This window comes from Hippopotamus amphibius, chromosome 7 (assembly GCF_030028045.1).
Source record: "Hippopotamus amphibius kiboko isolate mHipAmp2 chromosome 7, mHipAmp2.hap2, whole genome shotgun sequence".
NCBI lineage: Eukaryota > Metazoa > Chordata > Mammalia > Artiodactyla > Hippopotamidae > Hippopotamus > Hippopotamus amphibius.
In genome coordinates this window covers 87789804-87817034 of record NC_080192.1, presented here as the reverse complement: position 1 = coordinate 87817034, position 27231 = coordinate 87789804, and the positions used below count along the sequence as shown (strand labels likewise).

Genomic DNA, 27231 nt, shown 5'->3' with positions numbered 1-27231 from the left:
TCCCACCATTTGGTGCCAAGTTAATGATAATCTTCTAATCTCTTCAGAAACTTTGCCTTCAGGTGAACCTCTGGTTATACACCCCTCACTAAAATATGGAGCTATTGAAAATTAGTCTGAAGATGCATACTTACATTTTTGGTTCCTGCCTAGTTACTTTTGCTTTCTGTCTCTATGAATTTGGCTATTTTGGATATTTCACATAAATGGAATCATACAGTTTGTGGTGTGATCCACTGCATCTGACTTCTTTCACTTAGCATAATGTTTTCAAAGTTCCTCCATGTTGTACCAGTATCAATACTTCATTCCTTTTTATGGCTGAATAATATTCCATTGTATACATACTACATTTTGTTTATCCATTTATCAGCTGACGGACATTTGGGTTGTTTCCCCTTTTGGCTATGGTGATATTGTTGCTAAGACTAATCAAGTACAAGTTTTTATTTAAACATCTGTTTTCAATTATTTTGGGTATGTACGCAGGAATGGACTTGCTGGGTCATATGGTAATTCTTTTTAACTTTTTGAGGAACCACCAAACTGTTTTCCACAGAGGTAGCACCATTTTACATTCTCACCAGCAATGTACAAGGGTTCTAATTTCTCTATAACCTCACCAACATTTGCAATTTTCTGTTTTATTGATTAACGTTATCCAGTGGGTATAGAGTAATATTGCATTGTGGTTTTAATTCACATTTCCCTAATGCTTAATGATGTTGAGCATTTTCTCAGGTGCTTATTGGCCATTTGTATACCTTCCTTGAAGAAATGTCTATTTAAATCCTTTGCCCATTCTAAAATTGTTTTTTTTAAATCTTAAGTTATAAATTCTTTGATATAGTCTAGATACTAGTCCCTTATTAGATATATGATTTGAAAATATTATCTTCCATTGTATAGGTCATCTTTTGCTTTCTTGATAGTGTCTTTTGAAACAAAAAAGTTTTAATTCTGATTAAGTCTAATTTATCTATTTTTCTTTTGTTGCATGTTTCTTTGGTATCGTATTTAACTATGGTGCTTCTTTTGAGAGCTAAAATATGTCAGTGTTGTCTTTAATTTTTATTATATTAATCACTATAATTTATCAAATTACTACCAGATGCCAGGCATTTTATGTGTGCTCTCTCAATTCCTTCTCCCTCTCCCTCTCTTGCTTTCGCTCTCGGTCTTACTCTCATTCTCCCTCTCTCTGACCTAGTTGGTATTGGGCCATTTTCTAGAGAAAAAAAAAAAGTTCAAAAGGGGAATTTTCTCAGCTATTTAGTAGGATATGAGAGAGGCAAGATTCAAACCTACGTTTGTCTAGTTGTACAGACCACATTCTTTTTTCTCTACTGCACTGCATTTCATTATTAAATAGCATAATGTAAAGTTTTTGATTTTGGCAACAAAAGAGGGAATGTATGTTGTATTAGTTTTCTATTGCTTCCGTAATAGATTACCACAAATTGAGTGGCCTAAGCAATACAAATTTATTATCTTACAGTTCTATAGGTCAGAAGTACAACATGGGTTTCCACCAACTAAAATCAAGGTGTTGGCAGGGCTGCATTTCTTTCTGGAGGCTTGAGGAGAGGATTGGTTTCCTTGCCCGTTTAGGTTGTTGAGAGAATTCAGTTTCTTGTGGCTATAGGACTGGGATCCCCATTTCCTGGGTTGTCAGCTATTCCTAGCCATTCTTAGCCTCTAGAGGCCACCTGTACTCTTTTGCTCAGGACCTCCCTCTTCCATCTTCAAAACCAACAAGGTTGGTCCAATCCCTCTCACACTTTGAATTTCTCTCTTTTCTTCCATCTCATCTCTCTGAATGACTTTTCTGCCTCTCTATTCTGCTTTTAAGGACTCATGGGATTAGACTGGGCTCACTCAGATAATTCTAGGATAATCTGCTCAAGGTCCTTAACATCATACCTGTGAAATCTCCTTTGTCCTAGCGTGGACAGGTCACAGGGATTAATATGTGGACATCGTTGGGGGAACAGGGCATTTATTCTATCGTACACATACACACACACACAAACCTTTACAATTTTTCCTCAGCTAGGTAAATATACAGGGTAAGAAGAACAGAGGACTGACAGAACTGATAGTACAGAGGACTGGTAGAGCCCTTGAAGTATGATATTAAGTATGATATTAAGTATGATAATAAGGGATATCAAGAAGAAAAGAAAGCCTCTACTCCTGCCCCCTGCAAAAAAAGAGCCTGAGAAGAAGTAATCAAAGAGATAGATCCAGAGGTATCTTAAAGATTCGTTTGAAGTTTTGCCTGCTCTTGACTTACTGATTTCCTCATTAACTTGGAAACAATTTTCTCAAAGCTCTTTTGCCCAGTCTTTTACCTCCTAATCCAGTCATTGTTAATGGTGCTGATTCTTGGGCAGTGACCAGACAAATTTCAATTTTGCACATAATAGTCTGAAATAACTCAGAATACTGAGCCAATGAATTGCTAAATTGGCTGAACATTCAGAGACCTCTTTTCCAGGAACATCTTGCTCTAGGCAATAGAATAATAGATCATGCTAGAACTCCCTAAAGCAAGGTAGCTGTGGCAAGCTGCAATATCTTGATGGCAGATTCCATTGCTGGCAAGCAAGATCCTGACCTCAGGTTTTCAGAAGATGAGACCAAGCAGGGAATCTCCTGGTGTCAGCACTTTTTTTTCCCCCCGACTGAGTCAATAAGTTCTATGAGATATAGACTTGTGGATCAGTAAGTATTAATTTAACTAAAAGATTTCGGTGGATCCTGTGTTATAAGGTGAGGGTCATCAGTGACAGTAAAGCCAAAAGCTTCCTAATAAATACATGCTATATTCTAAAACTGAAATATAGGAATATAGGAATTCTAAGCGAGTACATATAAGAAGTTAAGGAAGAAACCATTTTGAAGAGGATAAGTTTAAAGCAAGTAAGGATAATCCAAAATCACAGGACACAAGAGATCAAAGACAACATGAAGATTAACCTAATTTTTTCATTTTACATAGTGGAAAATTAAAATACAAGGAGGGGACTTTTCCAAAATAACCTAGTTGCTGGCAACATCACAGGTATCCTGACTTCCCCTTCAATGCTCTACATTCTGGGATGGTCCATAGTGGGTGGCTCTACTAGAGGTATCTTAAAGTTGCTAAAGGTATCAGTTGCTAAATGGATTCCTTTCTCAGTCACTTTATTCTGGGACCTCAGTGAGGAGGACAAAAATGTAGGTGAAACACCGCCACTCACAATGCTTTAACACTGAGCAATTTTAGCCTTGTTCTACTGGAAACTCAGTCCTATGATCTCTGAGCCTAAAGAACATCTTTTCAAATGTACTAGGGGATGACTCATGAAAACCAATGAACTCTAGGTCACTCCCAGGGGCCAGCATGCCTAGAAGACCAGAAGACAGTACACAAGTGAAAACTCAAGCTCTGCAAAAGAGATTTTGAGGTGTGTGTGTGTGTGAATATAAAATTACCACTAGATTCTGGGGAACAAAAGTGGGAAAGAGAAAGTAGGAAAAAAGGTGAATGGTTTCACCTCTGCCACAACTGATTTTTGCCAAGATTTTTTTAGTTCTATTACCTCATAAAAAGCGGGAGCCACAATAAAGAAATCTCTGAAACTTATGCTCCCCAGCACATTACAGGATACAACTAACATAAAACCACAGCTATTTTCTTCTGTTCCAGATTGGGAAATTAAAACAACAGCAAAAAAAACCCCCACATTTTAAGGAGTCAGTTGGCCTATGTAGGCCACCCAACCCTAGCATCTGTGCAATTAGCCAGTCACAGATTTAATAATTAAATCCTATGATCCCTGTCCAGGCAATTTGCTACTTAAGGACAGTGAACTGCTGCCAGTTGCCCTTTGTAAAAGAAGTGGGAGATTTCAGCAGGCTAGATCCTCCACAGATCACCCTCCTTTCTCTGGGTTTTGGTGGGCCTTTGGCCCTCTAGGACACTGACAACCATACTGAGAAATGAGATGAAGAAAAAGAACATGAAGAAAGCAAAAAAGGGACTAAGTAGCCTTTAATATCTTATTTCAGATTTCTCTGCCACGTCTCAGGATGAGCTACTGAATTTATAGATTCTAACTGTAGGTTACACAGTTTAAGTATTGCTTGCTGTTGTTATACAAAATACTGTATTTGGACTATCACATTGCCTCTCTCTCCTTGGTATACTCACACTCACTATCCAGGATGTCACATTCACCTGGTATCCTTTGATTTCCCAGACCCTCCATATCTCATCACACTCTACTGTACTCTGCTGGAAAAAGAGGTTACTCTGTCCCTATATATCATCAAAAGTCCTCTGTAAAAATCACAACACACTTTTGCGATCAGGAGTCAATTTTCCATTTACCAAAACACTGCTCTCCACATGTTCTGGTGACTTAATTAGACCATTTTAAAGTGACTTCTGCATTTCTTGATAAGCTGGGTTGCCTGAAGTCTCACTACCAACTTGTGATGAGAAACTGCGGCACCTGGCTCACAGCTTACCTCTGCAGACTTAGTATCACCATCATCACTATCATCACTATCATCTTGGGTAATATATTATTAGAGAGAGACATTGATCAGCAGGTATCTATTAATCGATATTATGATGTAAAGAAATCCACAACCAAGAACACTTTTAGGAAATATCCTTCCTCTACTTCATTGAAAGGTATAGAATTTACGTCCAAGATGTACAACTTTTAAATCGCTGATCAAAAACTTTCTGAAATCCCTACTTTTAATTGTATATCAGGTTGCTTTGTAGAACAAGTCATGTCTAAAAGGCTATTAACCTGTAAGTACTTAAAACTAAGGCAAACATGTAGAGACTGCACTTTTTCCTTCAACAGTATTTACTGAAGGCCTACCATGTGCTAGGTATTGTTCTAGGCACTAAGAATAAAGTTGTTCACAAAATGGGCAAAATCTCTACCCTCATGAAATCATTTTCTAGTGCAGGGAAAACAAATTAAACAAGATATGTAAGATATATCATATAATAGAGAATAATAAATTGTACAGAGAAAAATAAAACAGGGAAAAGAACAGAGTTTTGCTTTGGTTTTGGTTTGGTGGTGGGGTGGCAGGGGTAATGGAAGAGTGAAATTACAATCTTAAATAGGAAAGGCCTCTATGAAAAGGTGAACTTTAAATGACTTGAATAAAGGCCCAAGGAAGAGAAAGGAGCAAGCACTACAGGTATCTGGAAAAGGGCCTTCTAAGGAAGAGATGATATCAAGTGCAAAGGCCTTGAGATGGGCCTGTACCTGACATATTCAAGAAATAACAAGGAGGCTATCAGAGCAAGAGCAGAGTGAGGAGAAAAGAAGTAGGGGATGAGGTCAGACAGTTAAGTGGTATGTGCGTGTGCATGAAAATTCTATAGTATCTTGTAGGTCATTAAACAGACTTAGGCTTCTACTTAGAGTGAAATGGGAAGCCATTGTGGGGTTCTGGAGAGAGGACTGATGTGATCTGACTTCTGTTTTAACTGTTTCAAGCTGGTTGCCATATTGAGAATGGTCTATAGAGGGGCAAAGTCAAACTATGGAGACTAGTTAAGAAGCTACTGCAAGAATACAATGAGAAATAATGATTAGTTGAATCATGAGAAAAGAAATGATAGTTATAAATGGCTGGTTTTTGGATATTTTTTGAAGGGAAAGAAAACATGGCTTGTTGACAGACTGGATGTTGGATGTAAGAGAAAGAAAGGAGAAATAGATGATTTCAAGATTTCTGTTCCTAGAAGAAAGACCAGAACTGCCATTAATTGAGGTGAAGAAGACTGCACAGGGAACAGGTTTTTATGGTTTTAGTTTGGTTTGGTTTTAGGACAGTTTAAATTATAATAGAATATAACACATTGTTTATTATTATTATTATACAAGATGAAGATAAGTATATTTCTGGCATGGAGAATAAGGCCATGTTACATTTTCAGCGCATTAATCACTTTCATTCAAAATTTCTCACTGCCTCAGCAGGAATTATTTGTAAACTAGACATCATTCTAAAAAAGATTTCAACATCTTGAACTGGCTTCAGAGTTTGGACTGACATTCTGGCCTAATTTTGAAGCTCAGTTAGGTGGGATACACGCATGTCAGAGGGAAAACAGGATGAAATGCTGGATGAACTCTAAGGGTGCACTTGCATTGAGAAAAATGGCCCCTGTCCGGCCACAGAAACAGAAAGGGAACACCTGATACTTGAACCCAGGTGCTCACCAGGGTTGGAAGAATATGATCACGTGTTTCGTCTGAGAAGTCATCTCCTATTGAAGCAGTAAGAATAATTTACCACATGAGGAGATATTTTCCTTTCCAGCATGAACCGCCTAGCTACATGGTGCTCTTTCTAGGTAGGCTTCCCTCACGACTCTCACTGTAGAAAGTCCTCCCTATGTTAGGTCACAAGGACTACCAGAGAAGTTCCCTCTCCCCATGTTTGGTCTTTCCTTCCTCAAGGTTGTGACCTCTGCACTTCATTTAACAAGATTAAAGTAAAGTGAAAATGAAGAGCATGGTGTGGGAGGAAAATAATGAATACTATTTATTTAAGTTTGAGTTTGAGTACAAATATTACTCAGAAATTCAATCTAATTCCATTTACTTCTGAAATGCCACAAAACAATATTAACTCAATGCATTCAGAAAGCAGTTATGAAAGCATAATATCTATTAGGAACTCTGTTATCCACTGGGGGAGGGGAAATCCAAGTATAAATAAAACAGGGATCCTACCCTTGGTGGACTCAGAATCTGATCGAGAAGGCAGATGATTAAACAAGTAATTACAAAGGAATTAGTAATGATGGGACATACAAAATGTCAGGGACCCAAAGGGGGAACAATTAAATCTGTCTGAGGAGGTTGGGAAGAATTTATAAAGGAGATGACATTTGAGCCAAGCTGTTTAGGAAGGGGAGTTTGTCACTTTATCAAGAGAGAGCACTCTGTGACAGGCAGAGGGGGCCTAAAGCTTGTCCATATTTTGGACCAGGGAGTGTAAAGAGTGGTTCTGGTAGAGGTTACATGGGGAAGAATGACAGGAAAGGGAGACTAGAGAGACAAGCTGGGACCAGACTTGCTTTGCTAGAGTTTGTCCTTTGTTCACTGGGCAACAGAGAGCTCCCAGGCTTTTTAAGCAGGCAAATGACATAATCATAATTGTTTTTAAAAAACAATAGGTAGCAGAACGAAAGAAAAGAAACAAAAGATTCTCAATGGTAGCGGCATGAGACAGATCAAGAGAAAAAGTAAGAATAAAATAGTTTCACACTTAATAGAAAGAACCATGAACATACCCACTATCCACCTCCACTCCCTTTCCCTTCTCCCCAAGCCTATCATTACTTCCTCCAATGAAATTAACTATTTCCTTTCACTATCGCTTCATCAAGCAGACAGTGAAAGAAAAGAGGTCCACATAGATAGATAGATGTAGGAAGTTCATATTCCAGAGAAAACACATGTAAAACCACCTTCTTTCTTTCAATGATTTCTGTCAGGGATTATAAGGGAAGGAACTCTAATCACACTTGGATTTAGAACAGGGAAGCACATATACTACAAAGGCTGTATTGACAAATGATTAGCAGTATACACTCTAAAAAGAATGATACGTTTCCCCTTACCTCATAACACACATTCACTTTCAATGACGTTGCTAATTTACTATTGTCTAAAATAGTTCTTTTTAAAATAGTCTTGGTGTACCAGTAGCTTCTGAGAACCACTTTCTCCCCATTGTCTCTCCAAGTCTCCTGTGGTCCCAAGTCACAGAATACTACAGACTATACTAGCAGTAGCTTTTAAGGCAGCCAAAACATTGCTATAGAGAACCTGCAGCTTGTCTTCCATCAGGCTCCAAGCATCAGAACTCTAGGAAGAATTTGGGAGCCCTCTTTCTGATTAATGTTTAGCTTAGGTGAACACCTACACCTCGATCTTCAGATTAATTCTCTAGAGCATATTTTTTTAGCATACTCTGGAAAATAGAGAAGTGCCACCTTAGCTTTTCTAGCCAATAGCAGGCTAATTTGCTCTTTCTACAGTAACACTGGAGACAAGCAATGGTTTGAACATTTTTTATTATTAGCATGGAATTAAATTTCACACACAATTTTAGAGACACCATGAACAATGACTGTCAAATGGTTTGGTCACAGAATGCTTTTATAAAACTAAATGAACAAAATGAAACTAAGAAACAAAATCAGCTCCTACTGACCCATTAACCAGAAAGGCAAGAATCACTTCTAATGGCTCAGCAATATCTCCCTCTTTCAAACTCATGCAATGCTTGCACAATACTTAATTTGTCACTTAATCATATGCTACGTTTTATTAGTAGTTAGCTTTTAGAAATATCAGTCTTATTTTTCTTACTAGATCGTAATAAGCTAAAGTTTAATTAGAGATTCAACAAAACAGATTGCAAAGAACCTATCACAGGATAGGGCAATGAGAACTAAAGACCAGACGTTGGTAAATTCATGCCCTTACTGATGTCCATGGGCTACTCAATTCTCTTTAATGTGTAGCAAAAAACAGACATGGAATAAAAAAATATGGGTACCCTCTCATACCTGGCATATTAACCAACACTTAAAATTTATAATTTATAGACTCAATGTTGGTGAGGCTGCTGTAAAACTAGCGCACGAATACACTACTAGATGTACTTTAAGTTGGTATAACCCTTTGTTATAGGAACCAGCAATACATTTAAAAGCCATAAAAATGTTTTTAGAATTCCTGAATAAAGAAATCAACTTAAGGAAAAATTCAGATTAAAAAAACAGGCTTTAAGTATGAACATATGTATTATAATTTAAACATAAAAAGAAAACATTAGAAATAACTTGTAAGTTCAACAATAATAATGGCTAATTAAATGATGGGATATAAAACTGACATACCATTGATAATAAAAACTCTAAGCAAACTGCGGATTAAAAGAAAATTCCTCAACTCATAAAGAGCATAAAAAACTTACACTTATCATTCTATTTAATGGTGTAAGGTCTAATACTTTTCCATTAAGACCAGGAATAAGCAAGGATATCTGCTCTCAGCACTTTTATTTAACACTGTACTGGAGGTCCTGGTACAACAAGGCAAGAAACAGAAGTTATCTAGATTGGAAAGGCAGAAGTAAAACTGTCTTTTTTCACAGATGCCGTAATTGTCCACCTAGAAAATCCCAAAGAATGTATAAAATACTACTAGATCTAATAAATGAGTTTAGAAAGTTTGAGATTCAAGATCAACATACAAAAACCAACTGTGTTTCTATACACTAGCAATGAATTAAAAATTGACATAAAAACAGTAGCATTTAAGAAGAACATGAAGTACTCTGATTTATTCTAACAAAATACGTGCAAGATTTGCTGAAAAACTACAAAGCACTGAAAAAAGAAATCAAAGACATAAATAAATGGAGAGATAGACTATGTACATGGATTAGAAGACTAAATATTGTCAGAATGTCAATTCTCTTCAAAGTGATCTATGAATTCAATAAAATCCCAGTCAAAATTCCACCAAGCTTTTTTGGCAGGAATTGATAAGCTGATTCTAAAATATATAGGTAAAGGACTTAGAGTAAATAAACAATTTTGAAAAAAGAAAAAATAGTTAGAAGACTCATACCACACTACCAGATTTTAAGACTTAATATAGAGTCCAGAAATAAAACAATACGTATATGGTCAACTGATTTTTGATAAAGACATTAAGGCAAATCAATAAAAAAGCACAATCTTTTTAACAAATGGTGCTGGAACAACTGTACATTCTATATAAAAATATGAACCTTGACCATATCTTACAGTATATTGAAAAATTAACTCAAAATGTGTCAACAGAGATGTAAATGTAAAAAAGCCTAACACTATACATAACAGTCCTAGAAGAAAAAAATAGGAGATAATCCTTGTGACTTTGAGTTAGGCAAAAATTTCTTAACATAGGAAACATGAAGCATGAGCCGTGAAAGAAAAAAATTATGTCACTGTGAACTATATTTTATTAAGATAAGAAACTCAAACTTTTGGAGAAATACTGTTAAGAAAATTAAAAGCTACAGACTGGGCAAAAAAGTTGCCAAACACATATCTAATAATGAACTGTTAATGAGAATATATAAAAATCTTTTACAACTCAGTAATAATTATTTTTAAAACTGGATGAAAGACGAAAAAACACTTCACAAAAGAAGAGATACAGGTGTCAAATAAGCACACGAAATAATGTTCAGCATCAACAGTCATTACATGAGTGCAAATTAAAACCACCACCAGCTACTACTGCATACCTACTAGAATGGTAAAAATGAAGAGAGAATTGACAATATCAAATATTAGTAAGGGTACAGAGCAACTGCAAATCTCATATATCGCTGGTGAAAATGTAAAATGGTAAAACCACTTTGAAAGCAGTTTGACAGTTTCTTACAAAGTTAAACATATACTTAACATATGACTCAATAATCCCACTCCTAACTACTCTAGAGAAATGAAAACATATGTCCACATAAAAACCTTTACACAAATCTATATTGTGGCTTGTTTTAATGATATTCCCAGCTGGGAACAATCCAAATATTCATCAACTGGTGAATGAGTAAATAAATAATCCACATAATGGAATATTATTCTGCAATAAAGATGAAGAAACTACTAATATATGCAACAATATGAATGAATCTCAAAAGCATCATGCTAAGTGAAAGAGGCCAAATGAAAAGTATGGTTCCATTTATATCTATTATTTCATTTCAATGACAAAACTGTAGCAGAATAGTCATTGCCAGGAGCTGGGAGTAGGAAGAGGAGACTCACTGCAGAGGCAGAAAGGAATTTTTTGAGCAATGGAAACATTCTTCATTTTGATTTTGGTGGTAGTTAACACAACTGCATAAGTTTATAAACATTTATAGAGCTGTATATCTAAGAAGGATGAATTTTACTATATATTAATTATGCCTCAACAAACAAACAAACAGGTGAAAGACTGTCACACTGAGTGTTGAAGAGAATGTGGAACAACTGGAACTCTCATTCATTGCTGACAGGTATGGAAAATGGTACAACCACTTTGGAAAATAGTTCGACATTAAAAAAGTTAAACATATACTTCAACAATTCCACTCTAGTATGACCCAAGAGAAATAAAAACATATCAATGTATCTACACAAGCACTTATACATGAATGTTCATGAGCCTTATTCATAATAGTGCAAAACTGGAAACAACAAAATGTTCATAAGTATAGCAGGTATGATACATGTAGGATAAAAGTATGATATACGATATAGATATATCCATATAAAGAATATCACTCACCAATAAAAAGGAATGAACTACTGACACATCCAATACCATGGATGTATCTCAAAACATTATTCTGTATGAAATTCCTTTTCTGAAATTTTACATAAATTCTAGAATTGGATGAATTGGATGAATCAATAGTTTATTCTTTTTATTGATGAGTGATATTTCTTTATCTGGGTATAGCTTAATTTATTTAGGCATTCACCTGTTATATTTATGAACTAACCTACTGGAAACATTTCTTAGGCTATAAAAATGAAGATTTTTATAGCTTATAAGACATATACTGATGGAGAAAGCATTAAATAAGATATTGTAATTACATCACTTAATATTTGGTAAGCATATAATCAAAGATAGTAGGAAACTACACCTTAGAGAGGTCAAATAATTTGCCGATGTCACAGCTAGAAATCCAGTTCTGCCCAATTTCAAATTTCTTAATCACTATGTGATCTTAACACCCAGTATACAGGTACAGGAGTCCCATTGTCCTGATGTTTAAGAGGTTGAGACAAAGAAGGGAGATGCTAGAAGTTTAACAGGCCAAAAAAGTTTTCTTTCTCTACTAAAGGGGTTTGGAAAACTGCTTACACAGCAATTAGAAGAGACTCTAAACAGCTCTCTGCTAACCTACTGGGAACAGATCCTAGATCCTTGGATTGATTGGGATCTTGCCTATATAACTAGTCACCAGAGCCTGTTTTTCTTTTCCATTGGATATTCTTAGCAAATGTTACAGTATAAAATATCAAAAGGCAACATCAGAAGCTATTCTAGGAAAGTGAGCTGTCCTTTGACACCAATGCTATCCAGAAGGGCTTCATGCCCAAGTTTAATTTCACATCATGGATAAGAATCCCTGAGTCACATCTTAAAATGCCACATCAGCTCTCTCTCTCTCTCTCCATTCTCAGTGAGTTATTTTGCTCCTGAAATCAAGAAAGATCAAGGAAGAAATAATCCTGCCTAATCAAGGAGGGACTACGTTAAGAGATAAGCATCCCATTGATATAGCTGTGTGACTGTGTCTGAAATTGGTTCCTCTGCAGCTCCCTGCTTGCTGATACGCAAAAGACTCTTCCTGGGTATGGCTGCCTCAGAGTTGATCTTTCCTGATTGTCCGTTTGCCTCCTCAACTCACTTACTCTGGCTTACTTCCCACTGTAGTTCTTTCTTTCACTTGGTTCCTGTTCCGTCTTTGCCCCATTGGGACTTGATACTGTAGACTGTCCTTTTGGTTCCCTATCTTTACTGATGCTGTCTGGTTCCCCTTTCATAGTTTGTTCTACTTCATTCCTTTACCAAATCCTGGTTTTTTGAATTTGCCTAATAGGAGGGTTTTAACCTTCAGGTCAGTGTTCTGGATACCCTATTTGTTCCTTGTTCCCCAGGGGCCTATGTGTGTAATGGTGGCTCCCAGATAGCTAATTTTCTTACAGCTATGGGGGCTTCCTTCTTGGCAAACAGAGATATGCCCCAATTCCCTAAATTGTTGTCACTCTCTGCTGCCCTCCAGCGGCTATCAGTAGGATACACTTGTTAGAAATTAGTTCCAAGACCTGGCTCTACTGTCCTTTCTTTGGCCTGAGTATCCCCTAATAGGACACTAGACAGTGTAGTTAATGCAGATGAGATTTGTGTTTGGAACCCGTTAGGCTTGAGCTCAGCCAGCGCTACAATAGCCTCTGATTCCACTGCTAATCCCAGGGAACTTCATTGGTGATGACTTTCCTGTCCTTTCTCTTGAAGATATGATTATCTAAGAAATTCACAAATTCCAGTTTTATGGGTTTGCACATCCACGCTCTGTTGGAGGTAAGAAAGAAATCTCCTAAATTTCTAAGGCTTGGCTTCTTGGGAAAGCAGAGAGCGGTGCAATGCCTCAGGCTAGCCTAGAGGACTACCTAGGTCTTTTATGATTTAGTATAAGGATCACAAACACTGTCTATGAGCTAAGGTAGAAATAACCAGGTGGCTTACTATGCTACGCTTATTAGCTCTTCACACAAGAGTTGAAATGAAATGAAACTCTAGCCTCTGAACTGATAGACTTCACTATGAGGCTATCTGGAGTGATGCTGGCACCATGCCCACATTAAAAGTTACAGCTGTTTTACCTGACCAAAGGGGTAGGAGGGTTGTCACTGACTAGACTCACACCTCTGGAAAAGGTCTTTCTAGCCACTCCTGGAAAGGCTGTTCTATACTCTGGTGGAACCTCTAGGTGGCAGATCTCTGCCTCCAGCTTAAAGTAGGAAGTAGTGGACAACTCTGCTGACCAAGCTTTAGATTAGATTAGCCTTCTAACCCAGAACTGTACCATGTGAGTTCCAGTAACAATGGATAATGTTAGCCTGGGAGGCCCATAAGTCAAAGGCCAAATCCAATGTATTATTCATGAGAAAAATACATCAAAAGCCTGGTGTTTTGTCTCCTGCTACCCAAAAGATTGTCCACAACCTCTCTAACTGAAGGTTCTTCATCCATTGCTTATTTCCACATATCTGCCATTAGCACAGTTTAAAGACCCTGTCATTTAAGATTCAGCATTTCCAGACACACAAACTATCTAAAGGGGAAGGCCCTCAAAGAGGCTAAGAAGAGGCTTCTCTATGACGCACAGCTGTGCAAAGAACCAAGTTTCTGTTGCCTACATTCTTGCTAAGTGGACATGCCTCCTCTCAGAGGAAAAGCAAAGCCCCTGGAAAATACACAATGGATATTTGTGTATTTTCATAAAATCTTCCATCTTCCCTTCAAGGACCCCAACTATTCTTTATTTCAAAAAAACCAATGAGGCGTCTACCTCTTAGGAGACTACCACAGTCTCAATGCAGTTAGCATCCACTAGTAATATTGGTACCCTCTCTTCTGACTTCTGACCTGCTGAAACAACTCCATAAGACTTTAAGAAATTAGACCTCTGAGTTGCTAAAATGATTTCCATAGTGAGAGGCTAATGAATAGAAAATCGTCTTCCTAACATGCTATAATGTCATTTGGTCCATTAAATATCTGGTCTTTTCCTAGTTCTTAAGCGACACCTTACATGATTTTCTATACCAAAGAGTTGTACTCTGCTGGGATATTATTTCATGAGATCTTGGTCTAGAAAAAAATGGATTCTGTGTTAAATCAAAAAAAGCCCTGAGACAGAATTTCTGAGCTCACCTCCTCCCCAGTTAAGAGGCTGGTATAGGTGAGACAAAGTCTCAGCAGTTCTGGAATAAATTCTCCTCCAATCAACCAAAAACATTCAGTAAATCCCAGAATGTGTAACACATTACTGGCTATTCCTTCTATAAATTTTCCATGATGGCTCTAGTTAGTAATGTCCCAAGCAAGGTTAGAGGACATATCTGATTTGCACAAGCTGCAGCCACATCCCATAGCTGAAGACCTTATTCACCTGTGCCCCCTCCTTGTGTACACTAATCTAGCGTTGGCTTATATGAGGTCAAAGGTCTAGCTCAGTGGAGTCTATTCCCAGATATATTCCCACTTTTATTTATTTATTTTTTTACAGAACCAGACCCAAAGGTCTGAGCTCTCCCTTACTTGGGAATAGGAATTATTTGAGATCAGAACTTCCTTTAAGGTTAGAGGTATCACTGTGAAGGTTATAAGTGTCTGTCAAAACAACTTGGGCAAAAAATTTTGTCACTACAACCAGAAAAACCTGCTTTCAAAACCTAAAGGACTACCTACGGACCATCTTATTTATGTCAGGCTGCCCAACCATAGCTAAATGGTCTTTTCTGAAAGCCTGCTTATCAGTATACAGCAGACCTGACCTTGTCTTGGAGATCTTTCCATAAAATTCTGCAGCTGTCCCTAAAACTGACTAATATAGCATCAATACAAAAAATAAAAATCTAGACAAAGTGGCATTCCCTCAAAGCACCAGGGCCACCTTAAGAGAGATTCTGGGAAGGTCAGCATGTTAAAAATGCCTGTTTTACAAGCATGGGCAAACTACACCAGAATGTAAGCTCCACAAGGGCAGGGACCATGTTTTATTCACTACACTAAACCCCCTATACCACTATACCCACTATAACAGTGCTAGGCATAGTGTTGAATGAATGAGTAAATGAATACTTCCTGATTAGGGAGGTCTACATCTACATTCAAGTGCTTGCTGTGCCTATGTCAAGACATTGCCTATAGTCTGCAGGAACTTATAATGGCCTTGTATCAGCAGAGATTTGTACAGGTGTTCTAATATATTAATACTACTAAATCCTCTTGTAATCAACAAATGCCTTTGGGATATGATAACCTCAGATTTCATTTCTGAAATGACACCTACCCACATATACATGCTATATATGCTACCATACCAGTTGTGCAGATAATCTTTTCCAAGATAATGTGCTTTATGGCTTAAACCATTCCTTCCAACCCCACCATTCACATCAGTTATAGAAATGAATCTTCCAAGGAAGGAAGGAAACTTTACTTGCAGTGTGCATGCTTGTGCAAACTATTGTAGCTTCTTTACTTCTCTGTAACTGATCTAGATTTTCTCATGATCTCCCATCCCAAAGGAGAGCAGAAAGAAAATTAGCTTGTTAGTTAAATGTATTTCAGCATTTTTGATAAAAGCATTATTTTGTACTAATCAATCAATTATAGGTAAGTATTCAATTAAAAAAAAAACCAAACAAAAACAAAAACAAAAAAACATAACAAAACAAACAAGCAAAAAAAGAAATGATATCTTCCAATTTCATGAGTTATCAAACTGTTTGATTACTAACTCTGATGCAGATGACTTCCAGTTTTATAGGCTGTTATTATAGGCTGTTATAGATCAACAAAATATTTCAGTTGAGTACCTGGAGAGCATTTCTACTGACATTACTGATCCACACACTTCACTACTAAAGGGTTCACATACTACTGTCTCTATTTTCCTCCACCAAGAATATCATTTCATAAAAACTTTCCCCTGTGACGTATACCCACACCTCCCTTCTTTACCATGACTCATTGACAACCGCTCAGTAAATACTTGGGAAAATTACAGGCCACTACCCCTCCCTACTAAGAAGTACATGTGGGAGATGGCTTCCTTCCAGTTTAATACAGCTTAAGGGTTGTGATGAAGACTGATCCCTGAGGCCTTTTATGTGAGCCTGCCCTACTCCCACCCCAGCCTCCTATGCAATCGCCCAGATAGGGGTTGTTTAGGGTGAAATATTATAAAAGAAATTCTATTGAGTATCATTTTGATATGTGATATATCAGACAAAATCAGTTTTTGATATAAAAGGATGTTCTATGGAAGCTAAAACATAAGTGATTATTAAGCAAAGTTAGGATTTTTTCCATAAGAGCCAACAGCAGTCAAGCAAAGGCGACATGTTCCTCTTAATGGGAATATTGTTCATTAGACTTGAGAGTAGGGCAAAAAGAAAGGAAGGCAATTTTATTCAAAAACCAAAATTTTATTGAATAGGATCAAGATAGGAGAGGAAATAAAAGGGGACACATAGTTGGATTCTTGAGTGGTTCTCAGGTTTCCCTACCTGACGATGACTAACTGAAAACACTGATTTTAACCTATATACCTCTAGTAGGCATACTATCAGAATTTGTTCAATGTCCCAAAAGAAATATACAATTATTTTTCTTAGGTTCTATAGTTGTTTTTAAGGCAGGTTAAGTGCCTGCAATGGAAATGCACTGTGTTTACTTTAGACTGAAGGTTTACAAATTGGGGAATAACTGGCCTAGAGGGAATGTCACCAACCTAATCTAAAAAAAGCCACAGATATCTTGGGATGGCTTTGCTGTATAAGAGTTGTTGCCAACAAGCTCCATTCAGGAGATCTGATGCAATGTCACAACCTAATTCATTCAGCTTTATAAAAACTTATGTATATTGGAAGTAAATAACAGTTGGTGCCAAGGAACAAAAAATAATGTGATGTTACTAAAGAACACATTCAAACCTTTTCCTGTTGGTCAGACATGGGAGGTGAACAGCTAAAAATTTAAAAAATAACGTAACTAAATAATGTAACAATTATCTGGGGAAGTTAAGATTCTCTCACAACGAATGAAATAAGAGAAATGTGAAGTGTTTCAGGGTAGCCTGTAATAAGCAGCATTTGATGATGAGATACGGAATATAAAAAAGAGGTCAATGAAGAAGCTGAAAAGTAAAAGCAAAGAATAAAGAAGAGAAATTAAGAAAAGGGGATTTAAAGAGAATAGCTTAATACTTAAAGGTGGAAAGATAGTCTTGATCGTGGTTAAATCAACACACACATACACAGGCACACAAACACACACACACATTTTTACAAAACAAAACTTAAATCCAGCTCTTCTCTATGTTTGAAATTCCTTTTCCTCTCATCAACACCTAACTTTCTCTCAGTTTAACTCTCTACCTTTTCCATGAAATATTTTATAACTATTGAGGCCTACAAAGACCTCTCTACTTCATGGCCTTTTTTTGCACGTAGAGATTCACTCTTGCTCCTGATTTGTATTGTTTATGTCGCATCATTTTATAAAAGTCTTATATTCCAACTAGAGTGTAAGTTGGAGTCTATTTCCCCATTCCTTGAATTTGGGCTAGCCTTGTGACTATTTCTGGCCAACAGAATGTGGAAGAAGTAATATTTCAAGTGTAGGCCTCAAGAGGTTTTCACATTTCCTCTTGCTCTCCTGGAACTCTGCCAGGACGCCATGTGAATAAGCCTGCCTTGGGCTGTTGGTTAGCGAGAGATCACAAGAAACAGAGAAGAGTCAGTGTAGCTAAGGCATCCTAGATCAAGCAGTCCAGAGACGATCTAGCAGCTGATCTAAACGTACGAGTGAGCTCAACTGAACCTATCCAACGAGCTAAATAAATTGTTCTTGTTTTAAGCCAATATGTTTGGGGGTGATTTGTTATGCAGCAAAAGCTGTTGAAATAATTGAAACATACACAATGGTTTTAGCCTTCCAATGAAATACTTAATCACAGTGTGCCTGATATTCGACTCAAGTATTTGCCGCTCACCTCCGCTACTGCAGGGCAGAGACTGTATTATACTCATGTGTGTATTCCCACAACACCTAAGTTGTGCTTTGTTCACAGTAGGCACTCAGAGTTTGATAAACTGAAAGGAAAATCAACTGAAGTTCAAATTCTGGTGTTCATCAGCATTATTTACTAAATGTCTAACAACAGAAGAAAAGACAAACCACAGTACTGTTTAAGAATCAAAGAACTACTGAGGATCCACTAGTGGCCTTGTGCTGTTATTCTAAATTATGAAAAATTAAGGGCCAGCAATTATTAGTACTTGGAATATAAATGTTACTTCAAGATAGTTAATAAGTGAGCCCTTAAGTTGTCCTTCTCAAGATTTAGCATTAACCCAAATTTGGATTTTCATAGAAACAGGCACATATATTGGATACGTGAATGTGAAGCTGTACTGCAATCCTACTTTTATGAGTTTGGGAATATAGAAATTATAAAGTGGCAAAGAAGAAGATTTTGATTTGCACTAATTCACATTAACAGCTGGTTTTCTAAACCCAGAAACCTGACAAATGAGTTATGTATGTAAATATACTTTAACTTTGAAGTGCTGTACAAATGTAAAATGTCATGAAAGCCTGTGTATTCAAAATGTCATTTCACTTTTTTCCTTAAGAAGCAGAAAAATTAGAATAGACAGGATGACTCAGAAAGGATGAATAGTTTTGCTTTCCACATCTAATTTGCTTCCTAATAAAATTCTACGGCTTTTAAATGACACTCTGCTATTATAGTCTATACAGAGATGATTTCATCAAATATTCCATGTTTTGAATATTTTAAAAATTATCATTCGATTGATAGAGTCTGAAACACTCTAAAGCAAAAGAAAATGAAAACATGATCAGAACGAATATATTCATAAACCAGTGAGGAAAATACACTTGATGACAGCAGAAGAATATCCTTGCTGCACTGAACTGGGGACAAATCCCCTTTTTGAATAAGTGCATTTATGTATCCTATAACTTGCCTTAACTTTAACTTCTTCCTTTAACTTTGGCCATTCCTGATTAATACTGTTATCTTTGACATATTAAGGGCTTAATGTTTAAATCAGGTAGTAAGGTGGATAACTGAGTTAGGACCTTAAAAGATTTAGACAGGCTAAATAAATAAGAATGATTAAAATCTGGTTTGTTAATGAACTGTCTAAAAGGAAAACACAGACCAAAGAGAGTGAAGTCTTCAGTTGTGGTGTATAAAATCAACCACATAAGGACTAGATATAGAATGAGTAATGATGCTATATGTGAAAAAGATTCAATTACCAGCAGATGGAAGCTCAATAAATCAGGTTAGAAAGCCTGTCCCCCAAGTTGGGGTGCATTAATAAAAATATAAAGAGTGAAAGGGTCAAAGTTAAGTGAGACAGATTTCAGCCAACTTAAGAAATACCTTTCTTTTAATCAGATTGTCTTAAGGTGGACCCTGCTGCTTTGGGGCAGCAAGTTCTCTTCAAGAAGAATATTCAAGCACAGTCTAGGGTGCTGTACAGGGATTCAATTATCAAGCCAAAGGTTATACTACATGATTTTTAAGATTTGCACCCAGCCCCCAAATTCCATCTATTTTAGGATTCCAAAGAGTACAGGCAAAAGGGCACATATTCAAGGACACCTAGTCATGTCTCATTTGAGGTCAAGCTATTTCCTTTGAAAACATATTTCCAGACTTTCTATTTAAAATTTGATCATCTCATAGTTCATAAGCTGCTCACTTTAAAAACGAAGCTCACTTTAAGTTATGAGAATGACTAAGATGAAATGTAAAGAGAAATATTTTCAGCATGGGATGTGGAAAGATAATTTTTGTCACACTGATTCAACCTACCTGAGGCCTGCAATAATGAGCTATGGAAGTTTTTCAAATGATCTAATTAAAATTTAAGCTGCTTTAATAGAGACAGACATAAATAGAAATTAAGTGATAGATTCAATAGGAAGAGGCATACTCTTTCATGATTCAGTGAAATTTTGGAGTTTTGGTTTCTACTACTAAAACTTCATAAAAGGAACTTAGAGAACAAAAATGTAACAGAAAATAGGAACTTAAGCATAAACAACAGTGCTCACTGAGAGCTCACAAGTACTTGAGCATTCATCCCCAGCTCAGATCAACCTTATTTTGGCTGTGCTTTCTAACTTACTCCGTTAGTTAACATTTTCTGTGAACACTAGTTGCTTTCCATAGGGACCAAAACCACAAACTCGAGAGAATGACCACACACTTCCTTTTCATGAATAGTGAGAAGGGAAAATTTTTTCCTTGAATGTGTTTTTCCAATGAAATTCAATTTCTGCTTTCCAAGAAAAGCCAATTGGCTCAGAAGTCTCTGAGAAGAAATAGTGGGGGAAAAGTCAAACAGATACCACTCCACAAAACCCTAAAGCAAAATCCCAATCTTTCAGCCTTACATCAGCCCCAGGTTAAAACCTGAACATCTCAGTTGAGTTGCTGAATCCACAGGTGGAAGATCTAAAGTGTGGAAAGAGATACTCAGCTCCATTTGGGACCATGCTGGGAAAGCCTTTATGTGTTAAGAGAACCCCCACCCCAACTCCTAAATATTAAGTTGACACACGTTTCTGGGACACGGCCTGAATCCTCAAACTTTGGCAGGTCTATAGAGACACAATTTTCTGTTTTCTGCTTAACAGGGCTTTCCAGAATTGTCATCAGATGACAGATTACACCACCCATCCACAAGGATTCAGGGGTAGCTCAGGCCATCCATTATGGGTTAAAAGCTATTCTAGCATGAATTGAGTCACAGGGGTAAGGAGACTACCAATACGAGGGGTCCTACAGCTTTAAGAAATACCCTGGGCATCTAAAAGTTCTCAGAATGCAAACTTTGTCAGCTTTGAAAACAAGAGGCACTGCATCATTATGGCAGGAGAAAAAAAGCCAGCCCCCTTTTAAAAACAGACAAAAAAAAAAAAAGATTGTTTTAATAGGAGAGAAGCATCAGTCATTGATTCTTACTTCATTCACACTTTCTATCCAACCCCATCCATCTTCAGAGTGAAGAGATGACAGAGCCCAGTTAACTGTCTCTCTCTTTCGGCCCCCACCCATACTACTCCTCTACAGCCAATCCACCAAGGCCTATCAACCCACCCTTTTCAATCTGCAAGCAACAGCTCTATAGAATGACTCTTTCTATCTGATGGGCTTGCGAAGTTCAGGTATACCTAAGTACCAGCTTTCATCACATTACTTTAGTAGGGCTGCCTGTCAGGTTAGCATGACTGGTCAGAGCCTTTGCTAATCATCTAAAATGACCACTTAGTCACTCATAGCTGACCACATTCTAAAAAGGAAGGGATGGGAAGACTTAAGGCAACAGAAAAAAAAAGTCAACAAACCAAACCAACAATCCAGAATGTAAAATATTTCATTTTTCTTATATGCTACTGCCCTCATTATCTGCAAACAAAAGTTCTCTAGGCAGGCAGTCTCTGCATCAGTGCACCTGCTTAGCATTGGTTTCCTGAGTTATCTTTTTGCTGTGTCTGCAGAAGCCAACTATAGTACAATGGGTCACATCACTTGAGGGTCACTTGAGTCCCTCTACATTCTGGGTCCCTCCTCCCACCTCCTGCCTTCCCTTCCACCCACAAAACCTTTAACTCCACCATAGCTAAGGATCCCAGATAGCTAAATAAAAGAGGTGGCCTCAAACACAGGGAAAAACCCTTAGGTCTCCAGTGTGAATCGCCAATGCCAATCCCCCTCCCCTCCCCTTTTCCTTAAGACCTGATGGTCTTCAGTCACACATCTTAAAAGAAAAACAAAAAACAAAAACACAAAGACTTACTTGTCTCAAGTCGATGAAGGCCAACTGCAGCGTGTCCTCCTGGAACCCAGGCACCGGGCCGGATCTGGCAAACTCTGTGGGAAAGAAAAGAGGATAAAAAGCGCCTTTAACTAACCATGGACAGGGAGATTGGCAGACGGATGACAGGGAAGACAAGAGAGGCTGGGGGAGAGGAGGACCAAGCTTCTAAGGAGTCATGTCTCTCTCCCTTCAGCTTCTTTGTTTGCCCTTCAAAATTCGTGTCATCAAAACACCATTAATTCCAGCATCCTGACAGCAAGGAAACTGTACTAATTCGACCTGAAATTTATTCCCATGAGCCGCGCTGGGCTTCAGAGTATTTGTTTTGTGAATGGACAAACAACTTGCAAAGGAGGAGGGAATGGGGGAGAGAAAAAAGTTTTTCCTCTCAACACAATAAAATCTTCAGCTGTGAAACTCTTTTCAGTTCCGAAAGCTATTTATATTTTAGATCGCTGAAGGAATTTTCTAATTTCACGCCTGTCACCTCATTCCCCAAGCATTTATCAAAAAATATTCCCTGCCACATCATTAATTATTCCCTCACTGATTATTTGTATTATCTCATGAGTACATTATTGCCAACACACACACACACACACCCCCCAGCAGCAGAGGCTGCCCCATTCCAATGCTTGGCTCTTCAGTAAAAGAGTACTGAAGATATGAAAAGATCCATCTAAATAAATCTCACTGCAAAAACTTAGGAAACATTTGTACATGTCCATCCTTCTAGCGTATTCTTTGTTCTTGATTTCTTCTATTCCACTCTCAAAAATTCTTTTTTCTCTTCCCTCTACCCCAATTTAGTCTTAGGTCAAAGAGACCACATGAATGCTATTTGCAATTTACAGTAGCGCCTTGGGTACATGCTCAGTTTATGACTCTGGCTTCTGTGTCGTTAACAAGAAGATAACTGCACAGGACTATAGGGACAAATACTAGTAACAGTTAAGAATGTCAAGTTTTATTGTCCCTAAGCCCTGCTTATTATGAAATCAAAAGGTCTTCTTTAAGCCCCTACATACACACGAAACACACACACACACACACACGTACAGAGCAAAATCAAAAGTTGTAAGGTTACTATGCCTTAAATTCTCCCTGTGAAGCCAAAGCATGATAAACATTTAACTTTAATCTACCATTCACCTCAAAAACAACTCAAGTCTCTGCTCAAAGCAAATATAAAAAGGAATATTTTCCTTTCAATTATATTTTTCTCCAGGGATGAATTTAAGAAATTATAGAAAGTTGGTATCATATTTTTCTTTTGAACTTAAATAAAATCCACCAAGATATCTGCATATATGTCTGGAAAATTATTTCAAACAACTAGTAGCTGGATAGATTCAAGTGATGATTTATAAAAATTACAGAAATTTCTGTTCTTTAAAAATATTTTCCACCTAGGAAATGTCTAATAGGTTTTCATAAAATCCTTGCCCTACTTTAAAAAATAATGTTAACAAGTTAAGTTGCAGGGAATACAAAAACATTATGTGAAATGAAATTGAAAACAATTTATTAAACTAATTATATAGAGCACAAATGTGTTGTACAACTGTAACACAAAATATTCTAGAGCTTTCAAATAAAAATGACTCAAATGGAAGGAGATAAACTACATAGAATGATTAGCACACTAACTTTCTATTTACTTTGGAAAGAAAATCTATCTGCTATTTATAAATTAATTCTATCATATGTATAGCCCAAATGATCGAAGTTTTAAAAGACTAAAGTTATAAAACTGTACAAATATATGGTGAGAGCCATGTTAATAAAAGCGTGACAGAATCCATCCTTCATATCTCACAGTAGCCATTACGTGTGATAACCTTGTATATAGAAGCTGCTCAATCACATGTACAACTTTCCCATACTTTGCTCCTGTAGAAAGCAGTTCTTTGGATTATAGCCACAGCCACTCTTTTTGACAGTCTTGATTGTCAGGTGGTCAGCTTAAATAAGCTTCCCATGCCTGATAGTTTCATCCAAGGTTGGTAGATTATCACTGTTGCTCCCGTATGACATATGGCTATGCTGCATCATTTTAAGTACTGCAGTCCCCTCTGTCAGTAGGAACCCTACATGAGTCAAAATGTAGCAACTATCAAGGTGTTCTGCCACCCCACACATGTTCAGTTCGACAGGATTGCCCTATGATACATGGTTTGAATGCCTGAGAGCTGGCTACACATTCTTGAATCTCCTTATTGGGCATGCTCCCTGGGCCTGACACGATGCTGACAAAACCATTCAGGAATATGGATGTGATACAGATTTAGTCAGAGCTGTACTTTATAGACCTCATTTTATGACACACTGAATCTTCCAGGTTCCCAGAAGACGTGGTGGCCTTTTAGATTTGATTTTCCTTTTACAAATCAGGGAATGACAACTGTATCAGGTGTGACAAAGTAAAGAAATTAATTTTCATGTATAGCTTATGGAAATGTTTAATTACTATATATTCAACTTCATATTTACATTTTTTTCTCATTGTTTTATATATGTAATTATTGTCTTCCCTTACAGACAGTAAAGTCCTTAGGGATAAGGACCATATTACAGAACTTAGCAAGTATTCAAAATAGACGTCCAACAAATACTTATATATTAAATTACAGAAATAACAAGATTAATTAATTACACATATAATTTACTGCCAATGAAAATCTTCGGATTGCAATAGTAAGGTGCCCTTAACAAAAATATCAATAAGCAGGCTTTAGGAATTTATGAGCTCCCTAAAATTAGGTGCACAATGATTGAGAGGATGGGTTTTGGGGTCATAAAAATCAGTGTTTGAGCTCCAGTTACTAGTTCTATGGTCATGTGCAAACTACTTAATCTCCTTAAAGCTTCAATGTCTTTACCTCTAAGATGAGGGTAACAGTGTATTCCTTATAGTGCTGCTTTGAGGATTAAATGAAATAACTTGTAAAGCAGTTGGCAGAGTGCCCAGCATATCATAATTGATTATCATTACAATTAGTTTTTTGTGGGAATATGCATTTCTCTGGGAAGAAGTTTCATTTCTTTTACTGAATTCTCAGAGAGTTGGTGACCAAAACAAAGGTCAAGAGACACTGTTCTATATCTAGGACAAAACATTAGAAGAAATTCAGCTACCATTCAGTTATGAGTTAGTGAGTTGGTATTGAAAATGTATAGGCAAATATTTAAGTGCTTCACTTAAAGCAAGCTGATATGACTAATTACTAGTGTAGTAGCCGCAGCACAATTTTCACTGGTATTATTTTAGAAAATCAACAAATGCATTAAATAGATCTCCTATAATTTTGTGACTCAATATTCCCTTTAAAACATGACTGTTCTTCTAGAGTCAATTTTTTTACATATATGAAAAATGTTAATAGCATAAGAAAGTGTGAATTTTTTAAAATTAAAATTTGTATTTAGTCTGACTTCAACTATGTAAAATACAATGAATAGAAAACATGACAGTAAGCACTCATTTCATAATGTTAACTCGGGCTATTAAAGAGAGGAAGATTACAAAGGATTTTACTATTCTTTGCATTTTATAAACTTTAAAAATGAGTAGAGACCACTTTTATAATCAGGGAAAAGGAAATAGAACACACACACACACACACCCCAAAATTATTTAGTGCTATTTTCTCTAGTAACGAGATATAACTTGTTCAAGATTTAGCATTACAAGCAACTGGGACTGATCTGCACACCCATATTCTCAGAGGGTGCTTGATAGAGAGGATGAAAACTACACATGGGAGGGGGACAAGAAGCCCCAAGTCTGCTGACACGTATACAAATGGACTATATGTACAGAAGCTTTTCTTTAGAATTATGAATAAAAGCTTTCCTTCTTCTGACATCATCAAAAGGACTACACGTCTATACTAGTGGCCAAGTGGAACCGATGGATATATGGGACACAGTGAAAAAGTCTCTTCCTGGACTTGTCTCTGAATCCCAAGGTCTGTGGTAGGTTTTCAGCCCCCAAGTGGCTTAAGCCAGCATCTAAGTTTCCAAAGGCTAGAGTTCTGCAGAGTGGCCCCAGCCTCAGAAGAATATCAAGGTATCTGTTCCATTTAACACAGAACCAAATCCTACCTTTGACTACCTCGTTATTTGGGGACTGAATCAAAGATCCAATGAGGCCGGCAAGAAAGCTTCCTCTTGGAAAACTTGTTCAGGTTAGTGGAGCCCCTGACCAGCACCCAACCATCCTTCAGAGAGCTCGGCTCTCCCCAGCAGCTCTTCCCTGCCCCTGTCCAATCACAGTATGGACTCTCAAGAGTTACAGCTGATATAAGGGCCTGCCTCCAAGATCCAATTTGCAAGTGTCAAAAATCTTTTAATGAAATAAATATTTTCATTTAAAAAAAATTAAAAGGAGGTGTACAAAGTTATAGGAAAGAAGACATATTGTTAAGTGAAGGTATAAACAGGGAAAGAAAATCCCCAAAAAACCCCTCAATTTACTTCATAAATATCCAACATTCCTTCACATTCTCATACACATTTAAATCTATGAAGTGTGGCAATTATTTTTAAAGTAATATTAATTTCTCAAAAATATCCTATAGGTTTACATTTCTAATAATCTTCACATTACAATGAAATAAAATTACCAAAGTAGAAAAAGGAGAGATTCCGCTAATTTCAAAATGCTTTCTCAACTTCTTAAAGGCTGTTCTTAAAATTAACTGCTGCTCAGAGGGGGGAGAAAAAAATTTTTAAATAAACTTAATTATCTGGTACATTGACATTTGGCTGAGGAAAACAAAATATACATTTTATAAAGAGCACAGAACCCTAATTAGAATAAAATGGGAGAGTCAGAGTTAGTAGGGGCATTGAGGAATCAAAATGACTGCCTTACAGCCAGAGAAAAGCACTCTAGTTTTTCAGAGTTCAAGGCCTTGAGAGAGCAGAGGGAAGTGAATTAAACTCAGAAAGGTTAAAAGGTTATA

General features: G+C 37.0%; 1 protein-coding gene across 13 annotated transcripts in view; it reads right to left on the bottom strand.

The window, feature by feature from the left end:
• The window catches only part of EXOC6B (exocyst complex component 6B), a 648544-nt gene that overhangs the window by 130884 nt on the left and 490429 nt on the right, over nucleotides 1-27231 (bottom strand). For all 13 annotated transcript variants that reach the window (XR_009054872.1, XR_009054873.1, XM_057743615.1 and 10 more), the window contains one exon: nucleotides 22241-22314. Coding sequence is in view for 11 of the 13 variants with exons in the window: in XM_057743615.1 (XP_057599598.1) it covers nucleotides 22241-22314 (74 nt within the window). In the remaining 2 variants the exon portion in view is untranslated. The remainder of the gene's footprint in view (nucleotides 1-22240; nucleotides 22315-27231) is intronic.